Raw genomic sequence first — 21,271 nt, forward strand, 5'->3', positions numbered from 1 at the left:
CAGGTCAAGAGTGGGATAGGTTGAACAGATCGATAGTAGAGTAAACCAGCTGGACGGGGACATCTCGAACTTCAAGGAGGAGGTGGAAATCCAGGTTTGTGGCATAAAGGAGCAGACGGAAAACCGTATGTCTTCTGCCAGGGAAATTTTGGGAACCGTATTTCTGCTGTTGAAGGAAGGTTAGAAAAGTGAATTTTGACCATCAAGGGAGATGTGCAGAATATAAGAGAAGGCATCCTTCACGGGGTAGAAGATAGATTAACTCAAACAGGACATATCGCCACACCTCTAACCCCTTCAAACCTAACCGCCAATACAGGACACCTAGATCCGAAGGTGATTATAGAGAGCCTTCCGGAATTCCACGGGCGACTGGAATAGAACCCGACTAGCTTCATCGAGGGATCGGTCAGTCTGTTAGGAAAGACTAAACAATCAGAGGACATCTTCGTGCAACTCGTCACACCGTGATTAACCAGGCAGGCCGCTACTTGGTGGAATAACTTAAAGGGTTTTAATTTAAACTGGACGGACTTCAAGAGGGAATTCCTCACTAGGTTTAATTTTGAAGGGGTGAAGAGCTCCGTGGAAAGGAAGCTACTGACTGAGGCACAACCCACTGGCATGAGAGCTAGTACCTTTGTCCTACAGAAGTACCGACTCTTCAAGCGTTTGCACCCAGATGGAAGCAAAAACTAGATCTTACCAGATATCACAGAGCTACTCCACAATAGGATTCGACCCCTAGTGAAAGTATCACAACCGAGATCCTTTGATGATCTATGCAAAATCATCGCCCAGCTGGAGGAGGAACACAAGAGCAAAGGTACGGAAGAGACCTGCTCGGTTAAGAAGTACTACCAATGTGGAAAAGCAGGACACCTGAAGGACAAGTGCCCAGCCTTGACGCCGGAAAACTAGGTCCAGCCTATTCTGGATTGAGGGGGGTTGGGCCCGGGAACAGCAATGCGCCTCAAGACACGACAGACAAGCAACACTGGTCTAGTAGGAGAGGGATAGGTCAGATTGTGAGTAGAATAGGCCAACCCTGCCCAGCTATCATCTTAAGGATAGGCAATAAGAATTTTTCAGCCATACTCGATAGCCAAGCAAGCCATTCATTTGTCAACGGGACTGTCTCCAGATGACTACCGCATATGAAGTCTCACCATCTAGGAAGGGTAGTGGAAGCAGCGGACAGGGTAACCTATTCCATTCAAGGATAGACTAACCTAACCACTAAATGCAAGAACATGCCTATTGTAATTGATGTTGCAATGATTCAGAACCTGATACCTGACATCATATTAGGTCATGACTTTCTGGTGGAATACAAGGTGATCCTAGACTATGCAGCTCATGAAGACTTTTTGGGAAAAGACAGACGTCTGAAGGTTGCCTGGCACGATGGAAATCTCCAGACTTGTAAGGATACGGAAGTCGTCGTAGACCTGGGAGATATCCAGTTAACGCATCTTCGACCGAGTGAAGAAGAGGAGTTGAGACGCACCTTAAAGGATTTTCTGAAAGTCATCACCAGTAAAATAGGACAGACTACCACGGTAACGCACGCCATTGAATGCAGCGCTTCCTCGCCCGTCAAGCAACGTCCATATCCAATCAACCCGGATAACTGCAACTTCGTCATCCAGAAGATTCAAGAGATAGAAGGGCAAGGTTTCATCAAACCCTCTATTGGGCTTCACCTATCGTCCTACTGAAGAAGAAGAAGAATGGGGAGTATCGACTGTGTGGACTTCCTCAGGTTGAACGAGCGTTAGTGACACCTGCCCCATGCCTGACCTGAAAAACTCGCTGAAACAAGTAAGTGGGTCTAGGGTTTTCAGCACGCTGAATCTCAACTCTGGATACTGGCAAGTGGAGGTCGAGGAAAGTTCTAGACCATTGACCGCCTTCATGACGCTGAGAGGATGCAGTAATGCTTTTTTTGATTGAAGAATGCTCCTGCCACCTTCATGCAACTGATGGATAAGGTATTATCAGGATATGTTGGAGATTTCTGCCAAGCGTATCTAGATGACATTTTAATTCTTAGCAAGAATTTTCAAGAAAACCTTGTACATCCGATGAAAGTACTGGAACGACTGAAGATTCATGGACTGACTTGCCAACTGGAGAAGTGACACTTTGCCCAGTCCATTGTAGAATATCTTGGCCATGTCCTAACATGTGAAGGGTTAGAAAGGCAACCGGAGAAGAATCGAGCTATCAACTCTTTTTTTCACTCCCACCCCCAAGCTGAGTTCCCCCCAAAATGCGTGTTACTTTATATTTAAAGGAGATTCCAAATACCGATTTTCACGTCTGCAGCATCTTTAGTTTTTGAGATATAATTATCCTCGTGCAAAGAATTCAACTAATTTTTCAATCCCCCCCCCCCCCCCCTGCCTTACAAGATAATTTTCTGAAAACAAAGAAATACGGTATGTATTTCTTTATTTTTAAAGGAGTCTCAAATACCAATTTTCACCTCTGAAATATCTTCAGTTTTTCAGATATCACTATCGTAGTAGAAAGATTTCAACCCCCTAGCAAAAACAAACAAACATCTTCACCGTTTCACAAATAACACTAACTGTACTCAACTAAAGCAGTCCTTAACATCCATCTACTTGGAGGAGTACACAGGAGGCAGAGATCATGCATTCTTGTGTCTAACAATCAGAAATATGTGTATTTTTTAGAAAATTAGATAATTATTTCTCTTTTTTAGCTGTAGATTCTTTAGATTCTTGTAGTCTAAAGTAATAAATAGGCTTAATGTTTTACTTTCTTACTTATTATATAACTAGCAGTTACCCGCGGCTTCGCTTGCATGGATTTTGTAATTTGATGAATATTAATCATTCCTCGGTACTGCACTAAATGTATAAAAACTCGCCAAAAAAAGTTGTTTCATTTACCCCAGAATCTCTTTGTAAATCACGTTTGTGGTACTGCTTTTTGTGACTAACATGACCAGGCTACTGGCAGAGGTAACTTTGGAACATGCGACTGTAGGCCTACATGTGAGAAACAATCCTTTCTCAAGTCAAAAAACAAAAAAATATGTTTCTTTATTTTTAAAGGAGATTCCAAATACCTATTTCCATGTCTATAACATCCTCAGTGTTTGAAATAGAAGTATTCCCATAAAAAATATTCAACCCCTTTATCAGTACTTCCTCCCACCTAAGTTGATTTTCAAAAAAAAAAAAAAAAGTGTTTATTTTTATAGGAGATTCCAATTTTCAAGTCTGTAAGATATTCAGGTTTTGAGACATAAATATCCCAATTAAAGGATTCAATCCCTTTTCCAGTTCTTGTGGATTTTGCAAAACCAAAAAGATAGGCGTTTCTTTAATTCTGAAGTTGATTCCAAATACCAAATATTTAACAACTGTAGCATGTTAACAACTTCTTATTATAATTTTGGGTCCATGTTATTCAGTACATAAAAATTGTTCCGTGGATGTAATTACAACGTATTTTTTTCAATCAGTACTAGTTTCGACGCCCCACTGCATCATCAGCTGATATAAGTTTGTAGAAAAATTGACAATCATATAAGTTTATCAACGTCAAATTCATCACAATTTATAACCATATTAACACTAGAACCGCCGGAGCGGTCAAAATGACCGCTATACATTTTCCAAACTCAATTTTGACTACAATTTTTATTGTAGGATATTGAGCTGCAGTGACTTTTCCTGATTAGTGCTCAGGAAAATCCATAATAGATATAATTTCTTTTGCATCAATAGATGGGGCGTTAGTAACTGCTATACCTACTACCGCCGGAGCGGTCATTTTGACCGCTGTATTAATTATCATAATAAAATGTTTTGTAACACATACCTCTCATTGAGATATAATCATCTACTTATAATTATCCTATCAACAATGGTAATGTACAAAACCACAACAGTGGAACTTGGATATATTACATATTGTACGAGCATTATTTTCACTGCGTCTTCGGTAGTTATCATTCCTCAGCTTTTGTCAGTTCATCAGCTTGTAACAGTACAGTAAATATGTCCCCTAAACCATCAGTTGCTGAGTCTATTGCATGGCATTCCTGCAGATATGTCTGATGTAAAATGTGGTCCAGATATAAAGGACCTAAAAAGAGAAAATGCATACGAAGCTTACGACCAGTCTAGTGATAACTCCGAAAGCAGTGATTCATATCGCACTGAAAGCCGTATTGTTCAGGCTGAAGGTAAGTTGATATTAGTACGAAGGGCCTACTGTATTGTTTTACACTTTATTTGTTTTCTACCCAAATGAAGTACATTACACATCAGTACTTAAGTCTAACTTCTCAACATAACCTTCTTGTAACTGTATGCACTTTTGCCATCGATGTGTCAGTCTCTCCAGACCTTCCTGAAACCATTCTTTCGGAGTACTGTGTGCCCATGCCTTGACAACTGTGTCCAGTTCTGCAAAATCCGTAAAACGGCGACCACGCAGAGGTTTCTTCATGTTCCCGAACATTACTTCTTTGGCAGTGGACTTCCTCTGAGCTTCCATTGCATCGATTGTTGTTTCGTTTGTGGCCCATGGTAATGGAGCCATGTCTCATCACCAGTTGCAAGCCTTGCCATGAAGTCGAATGGATCTTGATCATGGCGTTGCAAAAATTCTCTGCACACATCCACTCACCACGGCTTTTCGTCTGCAGACAAGATTCTAGGCACCCACATGGATGACACCTTCGGCTAATTCCCGTGGCTGCTTCCATTTCCGTAAATGTGATGCATTTGTTCCCTTCGATGGCCTGTTCGAAACGGGAAATGTTGGCTGGTGCTGACACTGTCACATTCCTTCCAGAACTGGTTCCCTTGTCCACCGATGTGCGCCCTGTTTTCCAACCGTCCACCTAGTTTTAAATTCTTTTCCGTGATGGTGCATTTTCTCCACAGACTGCCACCAAGCGCCCATGAATTTCTGCAGTGGTCACACCTTCTTTCCATAGGAACCAAGTCGTATAGCGCTGTCCCTGAGGGTTGCTTTCTATGCGGTCTGCTCCTACGCTGACAGTATTGTTATGAAATGGCTATGACGAGTGCATTCGTTGGCCTCTGTTCGTGTGCTGCTACCAAACTGTGGAACAAGGCACTAGTTACACGTCACCACCTTCAAAAGTGAAATGTGAACCATGCCCGGATGTACAAAAAATAAAGTGTAAAACAATAGAGTGCGCCCCTCGTATTATTATAACTATCAGTATAACAAGTTTGGTGTAATTCCTTGATTTCTACTGTATTCAAATTATAACGATGCCTTGCATAGGCTGAGTACTGACGAGTTTTCAATTATTCTATTACAGCCGTAGCATGGTATAATACGGGACGCAACAACCAATGTAAAATCCTCCCATGGCAACATAATGCGTCATTAGGTACTGATGGCATCGGGGAGTAGACTGTAGCAGACTGGGAAGATGACACTTGGTTGGATTGCTCGCCATAACCCCATGAAAGAAAATCCAAGACTTAACTCCATATTCAAAGTTGCATGATTCTGACGATAGTGTAACGAGTCGGTGGCGTCTTTTTATTGATAATTCAATATTGAAACTCATAAAGAAATGTACAGAAACAGAGGTAAAATGATAATAATGAGTAACCATGCGTATCGAGAATGAAAATATAATAATTTCAATAGCGGTCAAAATGACCGCATCGGCGGTTCCAGGTATACAATATATTCCAGCGGTTCTAGTGTTAACAACTGTGTTAAAAATATACTGTCTCTAAGTTCATATTTTCAAGTCAAAGACTTGCGAGTCTTAATGCCATAAACTGGTAAAAACATATGCAAACCGGTTTGCTCAATTATGATATAAGGTGGGTTTAAAGGGACATTAAAGTGACACTGTAGTTTTTATTGAAGTATTTCTACTACGATACTATGCGAAGTTTTAAGAAGTGTGATAAATTAAGCACATAGTGTTTCAAGACTATTCTATTTTATAATTTGTTGTTCTTTAAATCCACTTTATATCATAAGCGAGAAAACCGGCTTGCATGCGACTTTGTTTGTCATGTTGCTGCGCCTGTGCTGTGCTGAGTGTTTTCACTCTCTCGGTTGACTGTGACATGCGCATGGCACATAAGCTACTTGCATTACAATCCTGCCAGGCCGGTCACGCTGGGCTGGTCACAATGGGTGCCCAGCTGCACAACTCTAGTAAGCTGCCTGCATTTCAATCTAGCCTGCCCAGCCACACTGGGCTGGTCTCACTGGGTGCCCAGCTGCACAGTTTTTAATCCTTTGTGCGTTGTATAAATAAAGGGTAGTCCACCTAAGAGTTTCACTGTGAGTATCTTGTGATTAGTTAAAGATAGTGTTAGGCAGTTTTTACCGAAGTGAAAAATATAAAGGGGCACATGAAAGAATGAAAGAAAGTAGTGCCCCGTTCTTTAAAAAGCATCAAGGTTGCCATGCCAAGTTGCTTTTTCTTAAATAGAACTGTACTAATTTCTGTTGTATACTTGTGACGGAATTAAAGTAAATAATGCCTCCCGTATTATCCTTTTCGACTTGCTACCTCTACCATTGAAATTCGTGAAACTGAACCTTTTGACAAGGTATTGACTAAATTTATTGTATCAGCGTTCCCAGAAACATGTACTACTTATATTAGTAGTTATAAAGAATTTCTACTAGCTTGGGCTTGATTATATTCTCTGCAATTTTTGGATTCTGTTTGTGGGTCTGTTCGCCGCTGCGCTCTCTCGGAGCAGTCATGAACTTACTATCAGATCTCTTACGCGAGGCGTGGTATGCGCGCGCATCTTACCTGACGTACCCAGGTGAATGAAGTGTGTTCTGGTGAGAGTCGAGGAGAAGACGCCTGACTGTGTAAGATGGAGGTTCGCTACGCTTGATGCTAGCGGTACACCGTGAAACCCAGCTACAAAATGGACAACGGATAATTGCGACTGTCCGTCCAGGTTTATAACCCGATGTGTTTTGTTTGTTTTGTTCTCTTTTGGTAACTGATGCATCCTCCAAATTTTCTCTTAGTTGGGGATTTAATCATGTGACTCACAAACCTCATGGTCGTAAGTACTGCACATGTATTGGATACCTCGACCAAACAACAAGATTGTAAGTTCTGCATGATATTATTATTATTATTATTATTATTATTATTATTATTATTATTATTATTATTATTATTATTATTATTATTATTATTATTATTATTATTATTATTGGAGTATCTTCACCTTGGGCATCTCGCTTCTTCAACTGCGATTGTTCTGGTTTAAAATGGATGAATTTGCGTTTGGCATACGAACGGTTTCAAAACCATGTTCTTCAGTTTCTTTAAGAACTGACTTTTGCTTGAGTTTTAATAGTTACTGAAATTTTTGGAACTACGAAAAGTGGTATCGTTTCAACTTTAGGTTTTGGATCAAGCTAATAGTTTCGATGTTTAGCTTCAGTAATTTGAATTATGTAACTATTGTGTTATTTGGATTTTGCCTCATCTCATTTGGTAATACTTTAATTGTACGAGGCAAGGTAACTTAGTGAGGAAGTTCTCACAGGGACTTAAATGAGGAAGTTCTCACAGGGACTTAAGTGACTGCATCTTTTTCAGGTTTCTTTCTGTGGCTTTATTTATTTTTCCTACTTATAATTGAACTTTGAGTTACCGTCTCATTTTTCTTCTTTTGTTTCTCATTAATGTGGATTGCTGTGCTCGTGCTCTGTGATTGCGTAAACCGAGTAATTATGGCGTCGCCCCATCTCATTGATGATGATTATTGTTTTGTGGTGATTGATTGTTTTGGCAGTGTCACCTGATATTAATTTCTTTCGTTTATTTCTGTTTGTTTCTTCATGTTAATTCTTGCCTATTTTACTATGTTGTGGTGTGTTACCTGATTTTTAAATTTGCCCTTCCGGTATCATGGAAAGACCTTCCTTGCGAGAACTCCTTGTGCTGTAGGTTTTCAAACTGATTAAATTTAATTAATTTTGAAGTTGAGAAATTAGTATGACTTTTGAAATTATGGAAATTGTAAACTCCATTTAAAGAAGACATCTCGAAATTATTTATGTACAAGACTGAGGTATGTGAAGTTGTGTACTGTTTGCTAATGTAGTGGTAAGTTTTACTTTAAATATTTCTCGGGTATCAGCCGATTCCTACGTACTTTTGGTATTATTTCTTTAAAAATGTATTTTCTTCTGGGGATGTTCAGTTCTTGTAAAATTAATTGAATATTTTAAATAAATTTATTTTATTAGTTAAATGGTATTGTGTTTGTTCTTGGAGTAGTTAAGCATGTTCTAATACAGTAACCAGGTTCCACGGTTTTGTTATCACCTGCACTGTTTATGGTAAGTTCTTATTTATTGTTTTTTCCTTCTTGTTGTGCTGTTATGATGATATGTGCTTCCACGTTTTTTGTATTTATTTGCTGACCGGTCTGGGCGATTTGAGGAGATCGTGGGACTGGGTCATACTTAGTTGATTATAGGCAGCATTCAAGGATGCAGTTATTTCCAGTTAGACATGTGGGGTACAGGTGGAAAGGAGTGTTGAAGTGAGCATGTTTTCAAATGTGGTGCTGTCAGGAGTCATTATCCATAGGTCAAGAAAAGGTGTATGATTCATACCTAGTGATGTCACTGGGGAGAGTGAACATGTAAACCACCTCTGATGCATCACAATCCCCATTGTCTTCAACATTCAGAATGTCACTGAACAAGTGGCTGCATGTTTTGGGTCACGTAGCTGTCACCTTGCATTTGGGAGATGGTGTGTTCAAACCCCACTGCTGGCAGCCCTGAAGATGGTTTTCTGTGGTTTCCCATTTTCATGCCAAGCATTGAATTAAGGTCACGGTCGCTTCCATTCCACTCCTAGCCCTTTCATATCCTGTCATCACCATAAGACCTAGCTGTGTTGGTGCACGTATCAATCAATCAATCAATCAATACTGATCTGCATTTAGGGCAGTCGCCCAGGTGGCAGATTCCCTATCTGTTGCTTTCCTAGCCTTTTCCTAAATGATTTCAAAGAAATTGGAAATTTATTAACATCTCTCTTGGTAAGTTATTCTAATCCCTAACTCCCCTTCCTATAAATGAATATTTGCCCCAGTTTGTCCTTTTGAATTCCAACCTTATCTTCATATTGTGATCTTTCCTACTTTTATAAACGCCATTCAAACTTATTCGTCTACTAATGTCATTCCACGCCACCTCTCCGCTGACAGCTCGGAACATACCACTTCGTCGAGCAGCTCTTCTTCTTTCTCTCAATTCTTCCCAACCCAAACATTGCAACATTTTTGTAACGCTACTCTTTTGTCGGAAATCACCCGGAACAAATCGAGCTGCTTTTCTTTGGATTTTTTCCAGTTCTTGAATCAGGTAATCCTGGTGAGGGTCCCATACACTGGAACCATACTCTAGTTGGGGTCTTACCAGAGACTTATAGGCACTCTCCTTTACATCCTTACTACAACCCCTAAACACCCTCATAACCATGTGCAGCGATCTGTACCCTTTATTTACAATCCCATTTATGTGATTACCCCAATGAAGATCTTTCCTTATATTAACACCTAGATACAATGATCCCCAAAAGGAACTTTCACCCCATCAACGCAGTAATTAAAACTGAGAGGACTTTTCCTATTTGTGAAACTCACAACCTGACTTTTAACCCTGTTTATCAGCGTACCATTGCCTGCTGTCCATCTCACCATATTTTCGAGGTCACGTTGCAGTTGCTGACAATCTTGTAACTTATTTATCACTCTATAGAGAATAACATCATCCGCAAAAAGCCTTACCTCCGATTCCACTCCTTTACTCATATCATTTATATATATAAGAAAACATAAAGGTCCGATAATACTGCCCTGAGGAATTCCGCTCTTAATTATTACAGGGTCAGATAAAGCTTCACCTACTCTAATTCTCTGAGATCTATTTTCTAGAAATATAGCAACCCATTCAGTCACTCTTTTGTCTAGTCCAATTGCACCCATTTTTGCCAGTAGTCTCCCATGATCCACCCTATCAAATGCTTTAGACAGGTCAATCGCGATACAGACCATTTGACCTCCAGAATCCAAGATATCTGCTATATCTTGCTGGAATCCTACAAGTTGAGCTTCAGTGGAATAACCTTTCCTAAAACCGAATTGCCTTCTATCGAACCAGTTATTAATTTCACAAACATGTCTAATATAATCAGAAAGAATGCCTTCCCAAAGCTTACATACAATGCATGTCAAACTTACTGGCCTGTAATTTTCAGCTTTATGTCTATCACCCTTTCCTTTATACACAGGGGCTACTATAGCAACTCTCCATTCATCTGGTATAGCTTCTCCGACCAAACAATAATCAAATAAGTACTTTGGATATGGTACTATATCCCAACCCATTGCCTTTAGTATATCCCCAGAAATCTGATCAATTCCAGCTGCTTTTCTAGTTTTCAACTTTTGTATCTTATTGTAAATGTCATTGTTATCATATGTAAATTTTATTACTTCTTTGGCCTTAGTCTCCTCCTCTATCTCGACATTATCCTTGTAACCAACAATCTTTACATACTGCTGACTGAATACTTCTGCCTTTTGAAGATCCTCACATACACACTCCCCTTGTTCATTAATTATTCCTGGAATGTCCTTCTTGGAACCTGTTTCTGCCTTAAAATACCTATATATACCCTTCCATTTTTCACTAAAATTCGTATGACTGCCAATTATGCTTGCCATCATGTTATCCTTAGCTGCCTTCTTTGCTAGATTCAATTTTCTAGTAAGTTCCTTCAATTTCTCCTTACTTCCACAGCCATTTCTAACTCTATTTCTTTCCAGTCTGCACCTCCTTCTTAGTCTCTTTATTTCTCTATTATAATAAGGTGGGTCTTTACCATTCCTTACCACCCTTAATGGTACAAACCTGTTTTCGCATTCCTCAACAATTTCTTTAAACCCATCCCAGAGTCTGTTTACATTTTTATTTACCGTTTTCCACCGATCATAGTTACTTTTTAGAAACTGCCTCATCCCTGCTGTATCAGCCATATGGTACTGCCTAACAGTCCTACTTTTAAGACCTTCCTTTCTATCACATTTATTTTTAACTACGACAAAAACAGCTTCATGATCACTAATACCATCTATTACTTCAGTTTCCCTATAGAGCTCATCTGGTTTTATCAGCACGACATCCAGGATATTTTTCCCTCTAGTTGGTTCCATCGCTTTCTGAATCAGCTGTCCTTTCCATATTAACTTATTTGCCATTTGTTTGTCATGCTTCCTATTGTTTGCATTTCCTTCCCAATTGACATCTGGCAAATTCAGATCTCCCGCTACAATCACGTAAAGCTAATTGTAAAAAAAAATGTTCAGGACTTTGGTACCACGTTTAAAAACTTCCTCATTTCATTTCCCCTTTTTGCAAGTGCTAAATATCTTCACTATGTAAATAATATAATTACATCCCTGATTGTAGCTGCCTATGAACAACTAGCCTATGTATGCAAAAGAAATGGGTGTAGTTCCATTTTAAAAAAGGGAACATTTTATCACGCTGCCGTTGTATATATTAAAACATGCGACACATACTACACGTTATTTCATGTACCCCTTATTGTTATTTACCTAGTTGAAAACATTTGAACACTATGTTAAACTAGTCAGAATATCTCTGAGGTGAAAAACTTCTGTTGGCCACTGTATATATTTTATAGGCTTATCTCCACCATGTCTGTAAATTTTGTCTCGAGCATGATAGAGATGTGTTGTGAAATTGGGAATAATTTTTATCTAAATCATGGGTTTTAGGAATATCCAATTATATGATATCTTGAGTTCATTCTTCCAGACAATAAAGAGGCATTTACTAGTCAAAAGTCTGCCCACCTAAAGACTTTGAAATTGGAAATCACTGTTATTTAGAGGATGGGTTTTAGGAATATCCAGTTATATATTGAATAATATCTTGAGTAATTTCTTTCTTCCAGGTAACAACGAGGCATTTACTAGTCAAAAGTCTGCCCACCTAAAGACTTTGGAAGATCTTTTCCGTCCTCCTTTGGACATCACTTTTAAAGGAACTTTCGCCCAGGTGAGACCAGTTCAATGTACTCGCTAATCTACAGTGAAATCTGTTTGAGTCACTTAAAATCTATACTAAACTGTAAAGTCTAATTGTCTGTCTTCTTTACCTAAGCTCAGAAACAGCTGGATTTGTTTCAGTTAAATTTTGTTGACAATTATGTTACCTGTTTAAGGGTTATGCTACATAGCATCATACTATGCCCAACAGAGAGCATGCAGCAAAGGACGTGGAGTAAAGCAGAGGAAAATGTGCTCAAGATCCTTAAAAATGAGTACATTGCCCAAACTACTGTTTGATATAATTATGTTCAACAAATTGATCAGGGAAAGATTTTTATTGCAGTGGCATTTTAACATGAAGTAGTATGCTCCAAACAGCTATGAGTTAGTGAGTTAATTCATCTTTCATACATTGAACTTTTGCTACTTTAAATACATACTGTAGCTGATTTATTCTCTTCTCTTCTCTTCTCTTCTCTTCTCTTCTCTTCTCTTCTCTTCTCTTCTCTTCTCTTCTCTTCTCTTCTCTTCTCTTCTCTTCTCTTCTCTTCTCTCATATTAATCATTGAATGACATTATTAACTATTACATTAAATGTACTTCTTAATTTTCATCACTCTCTTCACTTTATTTTTATAACATTTATGCCTGGGGCTAATTGCATAATACTGAAATAACATATGCAGTTATCAAAGTCAGAGTAACATGATATCCGGATTCAGTGAACACATCTTGTAATACCCTGAAATGAAAGAGAGTGTTGATTGTTCTTCCAGTTCAATTTGTCTGTAGCCTCTAGATATACCTTCAGAACTTTTACAATTCCTCATGTATGATTTTGGTGGTAATGGTGTTGGTTTTCTGGCAAAAACAACCAGATTGTTAGTCTCTCTTAAATGGGGTCATACAGTAGACCATGGTAATTAATGTAGATTTGAAAAATACATCTCAGATGAAAGGTTGTGACTTTCTAAACATAGATACAGTTTTATGTGAAAATTCATCATAGTTTTAGAGATATTTACATTTTAGTGACAGCTTGCACATTGTGATGGGCGTGGCAGTGTGGCAGTGGATGCAAATGTGCAGTAGCGGACACTTGTTGTGGTTTCTCTGTTAGTCAATTTCTTGTAACACCAGCTGCTTGAGTGGTATACTTGTAGGCCATGCCTGTATCAATGGTTTAGTGAGTTGTGTTAGCTTTGAGCTTCTGTTTCCAAGGTTTCTGTTGTGTACTGTTTGGCAGTGTAGTAGCAGTTTGTTTTGAAACTTTGCAAGTGTTTCTATTATACTGTATTGTGAATTATGATCATAATGCCTAAAAAATGGAATGTAGCAAGAAGGAAAAGGAGGAGATTTTCTGAAAATTGCTTGTCCAATCAAGAGAGAAATGATAATGGCCATGTTATTGCTGAGGTAACGAGTACATCCAGTGCATCAGCAAGGAAACTTGGGCTTGAGGTTTGGTCTCCTTTTGTCCTAAGGGCTCAGAACCTTGGTGTGGCTATCGACGAGCGGAATCAGAGTGGACAGTTAGTACTTACGAGCACCCACATCCCATTCCCAAACTTATAATGGACACATAAAACCTGTTTTTAAGGATCTTAGTATAACAGAGTTACTGGGAAAATGTCTAAAATGGAGAAATAATGCAAATGAGTCATTCAACTGTAAAGTTTGGTCCATATGTCCCAAAACATCGTAATGGTAATACAATTGTTCAAATAGCAATCTACAGTGCAGTGGCCAGTGTTAATGAGGAGCTAGCAGTAGCCTACAAGTACTGAAGGTATTGTGAATCAAAGTTGGAAATAATAATGTGGAAGTTTTGTGCAAGCTCGACCAGGGAAGGGGAGATTCAGATGAAAAAAAAATGTAAGAAACTCAACTCTGGAGACTAGAAGGTCTAGGCAAAGATTCAGACTGAAATAAAAATCCAACAACATCCAGACAGAGAATATAACATATGGCATTGGAGCCTTCTAAGGTTTTCTATGTGTCAAAATGTGTGTTGCCGGGCTGAGTGGCTCAGACGGTTAAGGCGCTGGCCTTCTGACCCCAACTTGGCAGGTTCGATCCTGGCTCAGTCCGGTGGTATTTGAAGGTGCTCAAATACGTCAGCCTCGTGTCGGTAGATTTACTGGTACGTAAAAGAACTCCTGCGGGACTAAATTCTGGCACCTTGGCGTCTCCGAAAACCGTAAAAGAGTAGTTAGTGGGACGTAAAACAAATAACATTATTATTATTAAAATGTGTGTTAAAACTTTACATGCAATTTCCTGAAAACTTAATTTTTTCAACCAAGAAACATATCACAAGAACCGTTTGGTTGATCTAAATGAAACATTGCACAGTTGTTCAAATATGAATTCTATAGAGGATTAACTAAAATAATGGAACTATGACAAAATTTAGGATTAATATAATGATGTAAATAGGTCAAAAACATAAAAATTATAGAAATATAATTTTAAAAATCTGCCAAATTAATTTGAAAGCATGAAGAGATTTCATCTTTGTCCAACCTCTACATTATTCTATGAGTTTGAGTTCAAAAGAAAGAAAACAACAATTATGTTCATATTTAGAGAGTTATCAGGTTTCTTGTTATATCATATAGCGAATAATTTGATCAAAATTAATTAATGAATTAATTAATAGTGCAGCTAATTTACATTAAATTTTGATTTGTTCTATACTCAACAGTAGGTTAGCATGTTATATCAGCATACTCTTTTTCAATGTCCTACTTGAAGTAATGTAGAAAATGTCTTATTTTTGTCAAGTAGTAACTAAATATGGCATCACTAGTGTATGACTCCCCTTATGTGTGGCACACTTTGAAATTAAGGTATTGGCTAAGGAAAAGGAAGGATCATGAAAAACAGGAAAATAAGACTCCCCAGGACTCACTAACCTTACACTGTTAGGGTTGAAAGAAAACAAGTTTGATGTTAATCAAGGGAGGTCAGTTAGGAAGGTTGCTAGACAGGAGCTTGGGACAAACAGTTGGAAGCAGTACCAGACTGAGTTGGTGCCCCTAGTCACCACACAAGTTGGGAGTCCCTGGGGGACTTCTCCATAATGGACACCATCCCTTGTCAAAGAATTCTTTGGTTCGATGCATTCTTATTAACCGTTATTAAGATAACTTTTTTTGAGCCAATAAAATCTCTAAAGGACAAAAAGATGTCTGTAACCATATTGGTTTGTTACTGTTTGTCAATAATATGGATTAAAAAGACTATTGGTTTATTTCATTTCTGACTTGAGGGAAATAAAATACCTCTCGCGGACCAAACACACTACCCCCTGCGGGTGGGGGACGCACATGTAGAATACACCCGCGGTATCCCCTGCCTGTCGTAAGAGGCGACTAAAAGGGGCGACCAAGGGATGCTGGTATTAGAACCATGAAACTACTATTGATTAGTACCATCACGCGGGGAACACCATGGGTCGCCCTTACTTACGAGTAGTACCACTATATTTGGTACGAAATAGGTTTGTGATTAGTAGCAGTATAGAGCCTGGCCTGGTGGTTTTCCAGTACCCGTGCGTCGTACCCATGTGAGCAACACCGTGGGTCTGGGCGTTGCCTGTGAGTTGTACCACTATATGAGCGACACCGTGGGTCTGTGTTGCCTGTGATTAGTACCCACTATGTGAGGAACACCATGGGGCCCATGGGACTGGCACCCATGACTAGTACACCTAGGTGAGGAAACTCATCGGTTTGCGTTGGCTGTAAGTGGCGCCATTGTGTGCGAAACACCATAGGTCTGCGTTACCTGTACGAAGTACAATACTTGTGAGTAGTGCCATCTTGTGTGGAACACCGTGAGTCTTTGCTACTTTTGATTAGTACCCCAACATGACAAATATCATGGTTCTACTTTACTCGCGACATGTACCATTCTGTGGGGCCTTAGTCGTGGATTTTGCACCCCTATAGACATCAAGCATCATTGTGCTTTATAAGTGGTCCTTTGGTCAGTAATACTATTATTCACGATCTTTTTTGTGTCTGATCCACTGTTTTTTTTTTTTTTTTTTTTTTTTTTTTTTTTTTTTTTTTTTTTTGTAGGGTTCATATCCATTCATTCTTCATGACATTTTTTATTTTATTTTGGTCAGTGGATGAATTTGAATTTTTTGTTATTTCATTTCGTACCATTAGGGGCCGATGACCTCGATGTTAGGCCCCTTTAAACAACAAGCATCATCATCATCATTTCTGACTATAATACTCGGACATGAAGAAGTTCCGTAACTTGAGCTGGCAAGTAAAGCAACAGTTAGTGACAAACTTGAATGAAAGAGTGCTATATCTTGAAGATCTTCAATTGGCTCTCCCGTCTGTTTCCGTCAGTAACTTGGAAGATTATGAGCCTTTTATCCCACTCACTGCAGTCCAGGAAATTGAAACAGAGAGGCTTATTTCATTCAGAGCAATAAAAAAAGATAAGGGAAACTACATGTATCCAATAAATGTATTCCGACAGGTTGGAGATAATGAGGAGTTGGGTCATTTGGTAATACTGCCAACCAGCTTCACAGGTGGCCTGAAATGAATTTATTAGTGTTTGGAGAATGCATTCTGCTGCATTCCTAAATATTTCCATGCTGACCTATTCATTACCATTAACCTGTCCGACTCGTTGGCTGAACGGTCAGCGTACTGGCCTTCGGTTCAGAGGGTCGCGGGTTCGATTCCCGGCCGGGTCGGGGATTTTAACCTTAATTGGTTAATTCCAATGGCACGGGGGCTGGGTGTACGTGTTGTCTTCATCATCATTTCATCCTCATCACGACGCGCAGGTCGCCTAAGGGCGTCAAATAGAAAGACCTGTACCTGGTGAGCCGAACCCGTCCTGGGATATCCCAGCACTAAAAGCCATACGACATTTCATTTCATTCACCATTAACCTGAATAATTGAATTTTAAGACAGCTCTTGGTTATTCAGGCAGTATTTCACTCACCGTGTGGATTGGTATACCTAATAAGGTCCTTCTTTGATGAAATAGGAGTCTTGTACACCATACCATTGATAGTAGCCCAAAAAAAAATCTCTAATGATGAGCAGCCTGTCCACGGCCAATGCAAGGCTCTGTAATCAGGATGGAGGTTAAAATTTTTAACCCCTTTTGTATTTTAATGCTCGGTGTGATGCTCTTGATGGGTGGTGGGAGGTTTCTTCACAAAATATGGAACACACGTCCACCATCATACGCAAGGTTTTGTGAAATTTTTATGCCCCACAGTACCCAAACCATGCATTCAACGACGTCAGTCCCCTCTTAAAATATGATCTATCTGCTGTCCCTTAGGACATACTAAGTGTTGTCAGTGTTGTTTTGAATCACCTTGTATAAATTACTGTGTACAGTATAATGAATATTAGGTCTATATGAGTTAATCATACTTGAGCAAAATTTGTTTATTAATATATTAACCAAGAAGACTTCATCACAGGGGAACAGTGAATTTTAAAGGGCATGACATGTGTGTAAAGTCCAATATCTCTACCAGGATTTATAATTCAATATTCTTACCTATTAAAATTAAATGAATTTAAAACTATCCCTATTAAATTAATAACTTGAGCTTGGGGTTCGAACCCACTCTCTCCTGGATGCAAGCTCACAGATGCGTGCACCTAACCGCACGGCCAACTTGCCCGGTACCTTTCCAGTTTTTCTTCTTTTCTTCATGGAGCCTCTAAATATTAGTTCCTAATTAGCGTTGACCTCTAGGATCTTTTGCTACCCTGTTTTTCCTTCATTCCTACCTAGATATACCTGCTCCCTTCACAAAGCTGCAGGTTGTTCTTATTGGGTCTTCTTGGATTTTTTCTCTCTCTTCACCTGGTAGTCCTAGAGTTGAGAGTCGGATTCTACCCAGTGCCTCACATTCGAAAAGTATGTGTTCAGCTGATTCGTCTGCTTCATTGCATTTCCTACATATGTTGTCTCTTATTACTCCAATACTATGTAGGTGTTTTTTCAGATGGCAGTGTCCTGTCAACAGCCCTACTACCCATCTTATATTTTCTCTGCCGAGTTTCATCAGTTCTTTAGTATGCTTCTTGTTTGGTCCTTTTATCAGTTCCTTTGCAAGTCTGCGTCCTGGAGTATTTCTCCAGTTCTTCATTTGTTTCTTTTGTACCCATTTTCCTATGTAGTGTCGGGTTTGTCCACCCGCATACAGGTTCTGGGCCTACAAAATGTGTTCTTGCCCCTTTCCTGGCCAGTTTATCTGCCTTTTCATTTCCTTCTATACCTGCATGCCCTGGTACCCATATTATTTTTGACAATGTTGTACTTTGAGAGCTTCAGGAGAAGTGAGTGGCAATACCAGACAATTCTGGATATTATGTGGGCTGCCTCTAGTGCCTTAACGGCCACTTGGCTGGCCGTAAAAATTAAAATGTTCTTATTCTTATAGTTCATTTTCAGATTTGCTTCAAGATATGTTGTGATAGCTATCATTTCAGCTTGAAAGACTGTAGTGTGTCCGTGCAGGCTCATCTGGATTGATCTCTCAGGTCTTCCCCCGTTGATCCCTCCTCCTGTGCCATCCACAGTCTTTGAGCCATCAGTCCACCACACTATATCTTCTTTTTCAGTATTCCATTTGTTGACATCCCAGTCTTCTTTTTTTATTATCTGGGTCTCAAACTGTTTTTCAAAATTGTACTTTGATATCAAATGATCAGAAGGCATGTGTAGAACTTCTTCTGTTATGACTGTTAATTTTACAGTGTCCTAGACTGAGTCTTTGTGCATTCCAGCACTCTGGTTGTGCCAATTTATATGAACTCATTCTAGCCTGTCCTTTTATGAAACTGCATAGTGATGGGAGGTCTAGTAAATTATTCAAGGCTTCTGTCAGCGTAGTTGTCATAGCCCCAGTTACGGCTATGCATGCCATTCTCTGTAGGCTATCCAATCTACTGCCAACTTTTCCTTGACTTACTCTCTGCCACCAGATGATTACATGTTGGGCCATCAACAGTCTAATGATCATTGTATATATCCACATTACCATTGATGGTCTTAGGCCCTATGTCTTCCCAACGTCTCTTTTACATGCATACAGCAATTTCTTGGCCCAGTTTATGTTCCTTTCTATATGTGGATTTCAGGTTAGATTTTTATCTAACACTTACACCTAGGAGAAGTGCCTGTTCTTCCATATATATATATATATATATATTGCCCAGAGAGCTTCAGTGATCTCTTTCCCTCTAATTTTCTCCTTCTTGTAAAAGGGTCCAGAGTTATCTTGTTCGGGTTGACTGATAGTTGTTCTTCCTCTTCCCGACACCAGTTCTCCACAAGGTTGAGTGATCTTTGCATGAAGACCTGGATAACACTCATCACCTTACCTTGTACCACAATCACTAGGTCATCTGTGTATCTTTGTGTATAGAAACCCTGTTCATTGAGCATAGCTATGATTTTGTATACCATGAGGTTCCATAGGAGATTAGAGAGCACAGCCTCGGGTGGCCCTAACCATCAACGTTTCTTCAAACAGGGTTGCTTTTGTCTTCCTTCCAATCTAACTCGGATTTAATCCATTTGATGATGGTTTTACTCACCTTGCTCTTTTCCAATGTTTTGATCATAGTGTCATAGGTTGTATTGCTGAAGGCTCCTTTTATATCTAGAAATGTCGCCAGTGCAATTTCTTTATATTCTAGTTTACAAACCAACTTGTGGAGTGCTACTTCAATGGATCTGCCATTTCTATATGCAAACTGATTTTCATGTAATGTTGAGTTGAGTTGCACCATTCTTCTGATATATTTATCCAGAATTTTCTCCATTGCTTTAAGCCTGAAGGAGGTTAAACATAATGGTCTGTATGCTTTGGCTTGGGCATAGTTTGCTCTTCCAGGCTTAAGTATGAATACTGCTTTAGCTTCAGACCATGATTTTGGCACATATCCTAAAGCTAGAGTAGCTCTGAAGAGGTCCGTCAGGGCATTGATGAGTATATCCCGTCCTTCCTGTAGGAGTATCGGAAGTATTTCATCTGGCCCCAGAGCCTTTATAGGGTGAAACGTGTCGCTTACCCATTTTACATCGTTGTGCTTTATTATTCTGTTGGCACAGTTCCAGTCTGCTCTTCAAGCTCCGGTTTATGGTCCAACCGTTTCTTCTTCTGTCATCTTCTCAGCCTCAGGAAAGTGACACGCCATTAGCATTTCCGTATTATTATTTATAAGTTTCATTTTCCGTATTGATTGGATTCACTGTACAGACAAGAAATGTGTTCCACCCATCAATACTTTATTGTAAATGGATTTACATTAGTACCGGTTTCGGCCTTCCATGGCCATCATCAGCTAGTACATAATTACTGTATATTACAGCCGTTAGACAATATCACAAAGATGTTGTTATGTTAGATCATCCGGATGGCTGATTCCTGCCCGTGGTGCCCCTGCTAAGGTAGTTGGAATTAAATTTCCATTACTGAACTGAACATCAGCACTTGGCGGTCAGACTGTCTCTCGAGATCTCCTGACCAATGGTACACAAACAAATGACAGCTCACAGAAGCTCTTTTCAGAACCAATCAACCAAACCCTTGGGTCCTGTATTAAGAGTCCTTCAAATTAACATAGAAGGCATGAGTAAATCTAAGGCCGACTATTTCAATCAATCAATCAATACTGATCTGCATTTAGGGCAGTCGCCCAGGTGGCAGATTCCCTATCTGTTGCTTTCCTAGCCTTTTCCGAAATGATTTCAAAGAAATTGGAAATTTATTGAACATCTCCCTTGGTAAGTTATTCCAATCCCTAACTCCCCTTCCTATAAATGAATATTTGCCCCAGTTTGTCCTCTTGAATTCCAACTTTATCTTCATATTGTGATCTTTCCTACTTTTATAGACGCCATTCAAACCTATTCGTCTACTAATGTCATTCCACGCCATCTCTCCGCTGACAGCTCGGAACATACCACTTAGTCGAGCAGCTCTTCTTCTTTCTCTCAATTCTTCCCAACCCAAACATTGCAACATTTTTGTAACGCTACTCTTTTGTCGGAAATCACCCAGAACAAATCGAGCTGCTTTTCTTTGGATTTTTTCCAGTTCTTGAATCAGGTAATCCTGGTGAGGGT

At 39.4% G+C, this 21,271-nt stretch overlaps 1 protein-coding gene across 2 annotated transcripts in view; it reads left to right on the forward strand.

Annotated features, from left to right (window-relative positions):
- LOC136863060 (UBX domain-containing protein 7) overlaps positions 1 to 21,271 on the forward strand; it is a 463,333-nt gene that overhangs the window by 50,557 nt on the left and 391,505 nt on the right. For both annotated transcript variants that reach the window (XM_067139389.2, XM_067139390.2), the window contains exon 3: positions 12,032 to 12,135. In XM_067139389.2, the coding sequence (XP_066995490.1) occupies positions 12,032 to 12,135 (104 nt within the window). The remainder of the gene's footprint in view (positions 1 to 12,031; positions 12,136 to 21,271) is intronic.

This window comes from Anabrus simplex, chromosome 2, assembly GCF_040414725.1.
Source record: "Anabrus simplex isolate iqAnaSimp1 chromosome 2, ASM4041472v1, whole genome shotgun sequence".
Lineage (NCBI taxonomy): Eukaryota > Metazoa > Arthropoda > Insecta > Orthoptera > Tettigoniidae > Anabrus > Anabrus simplex.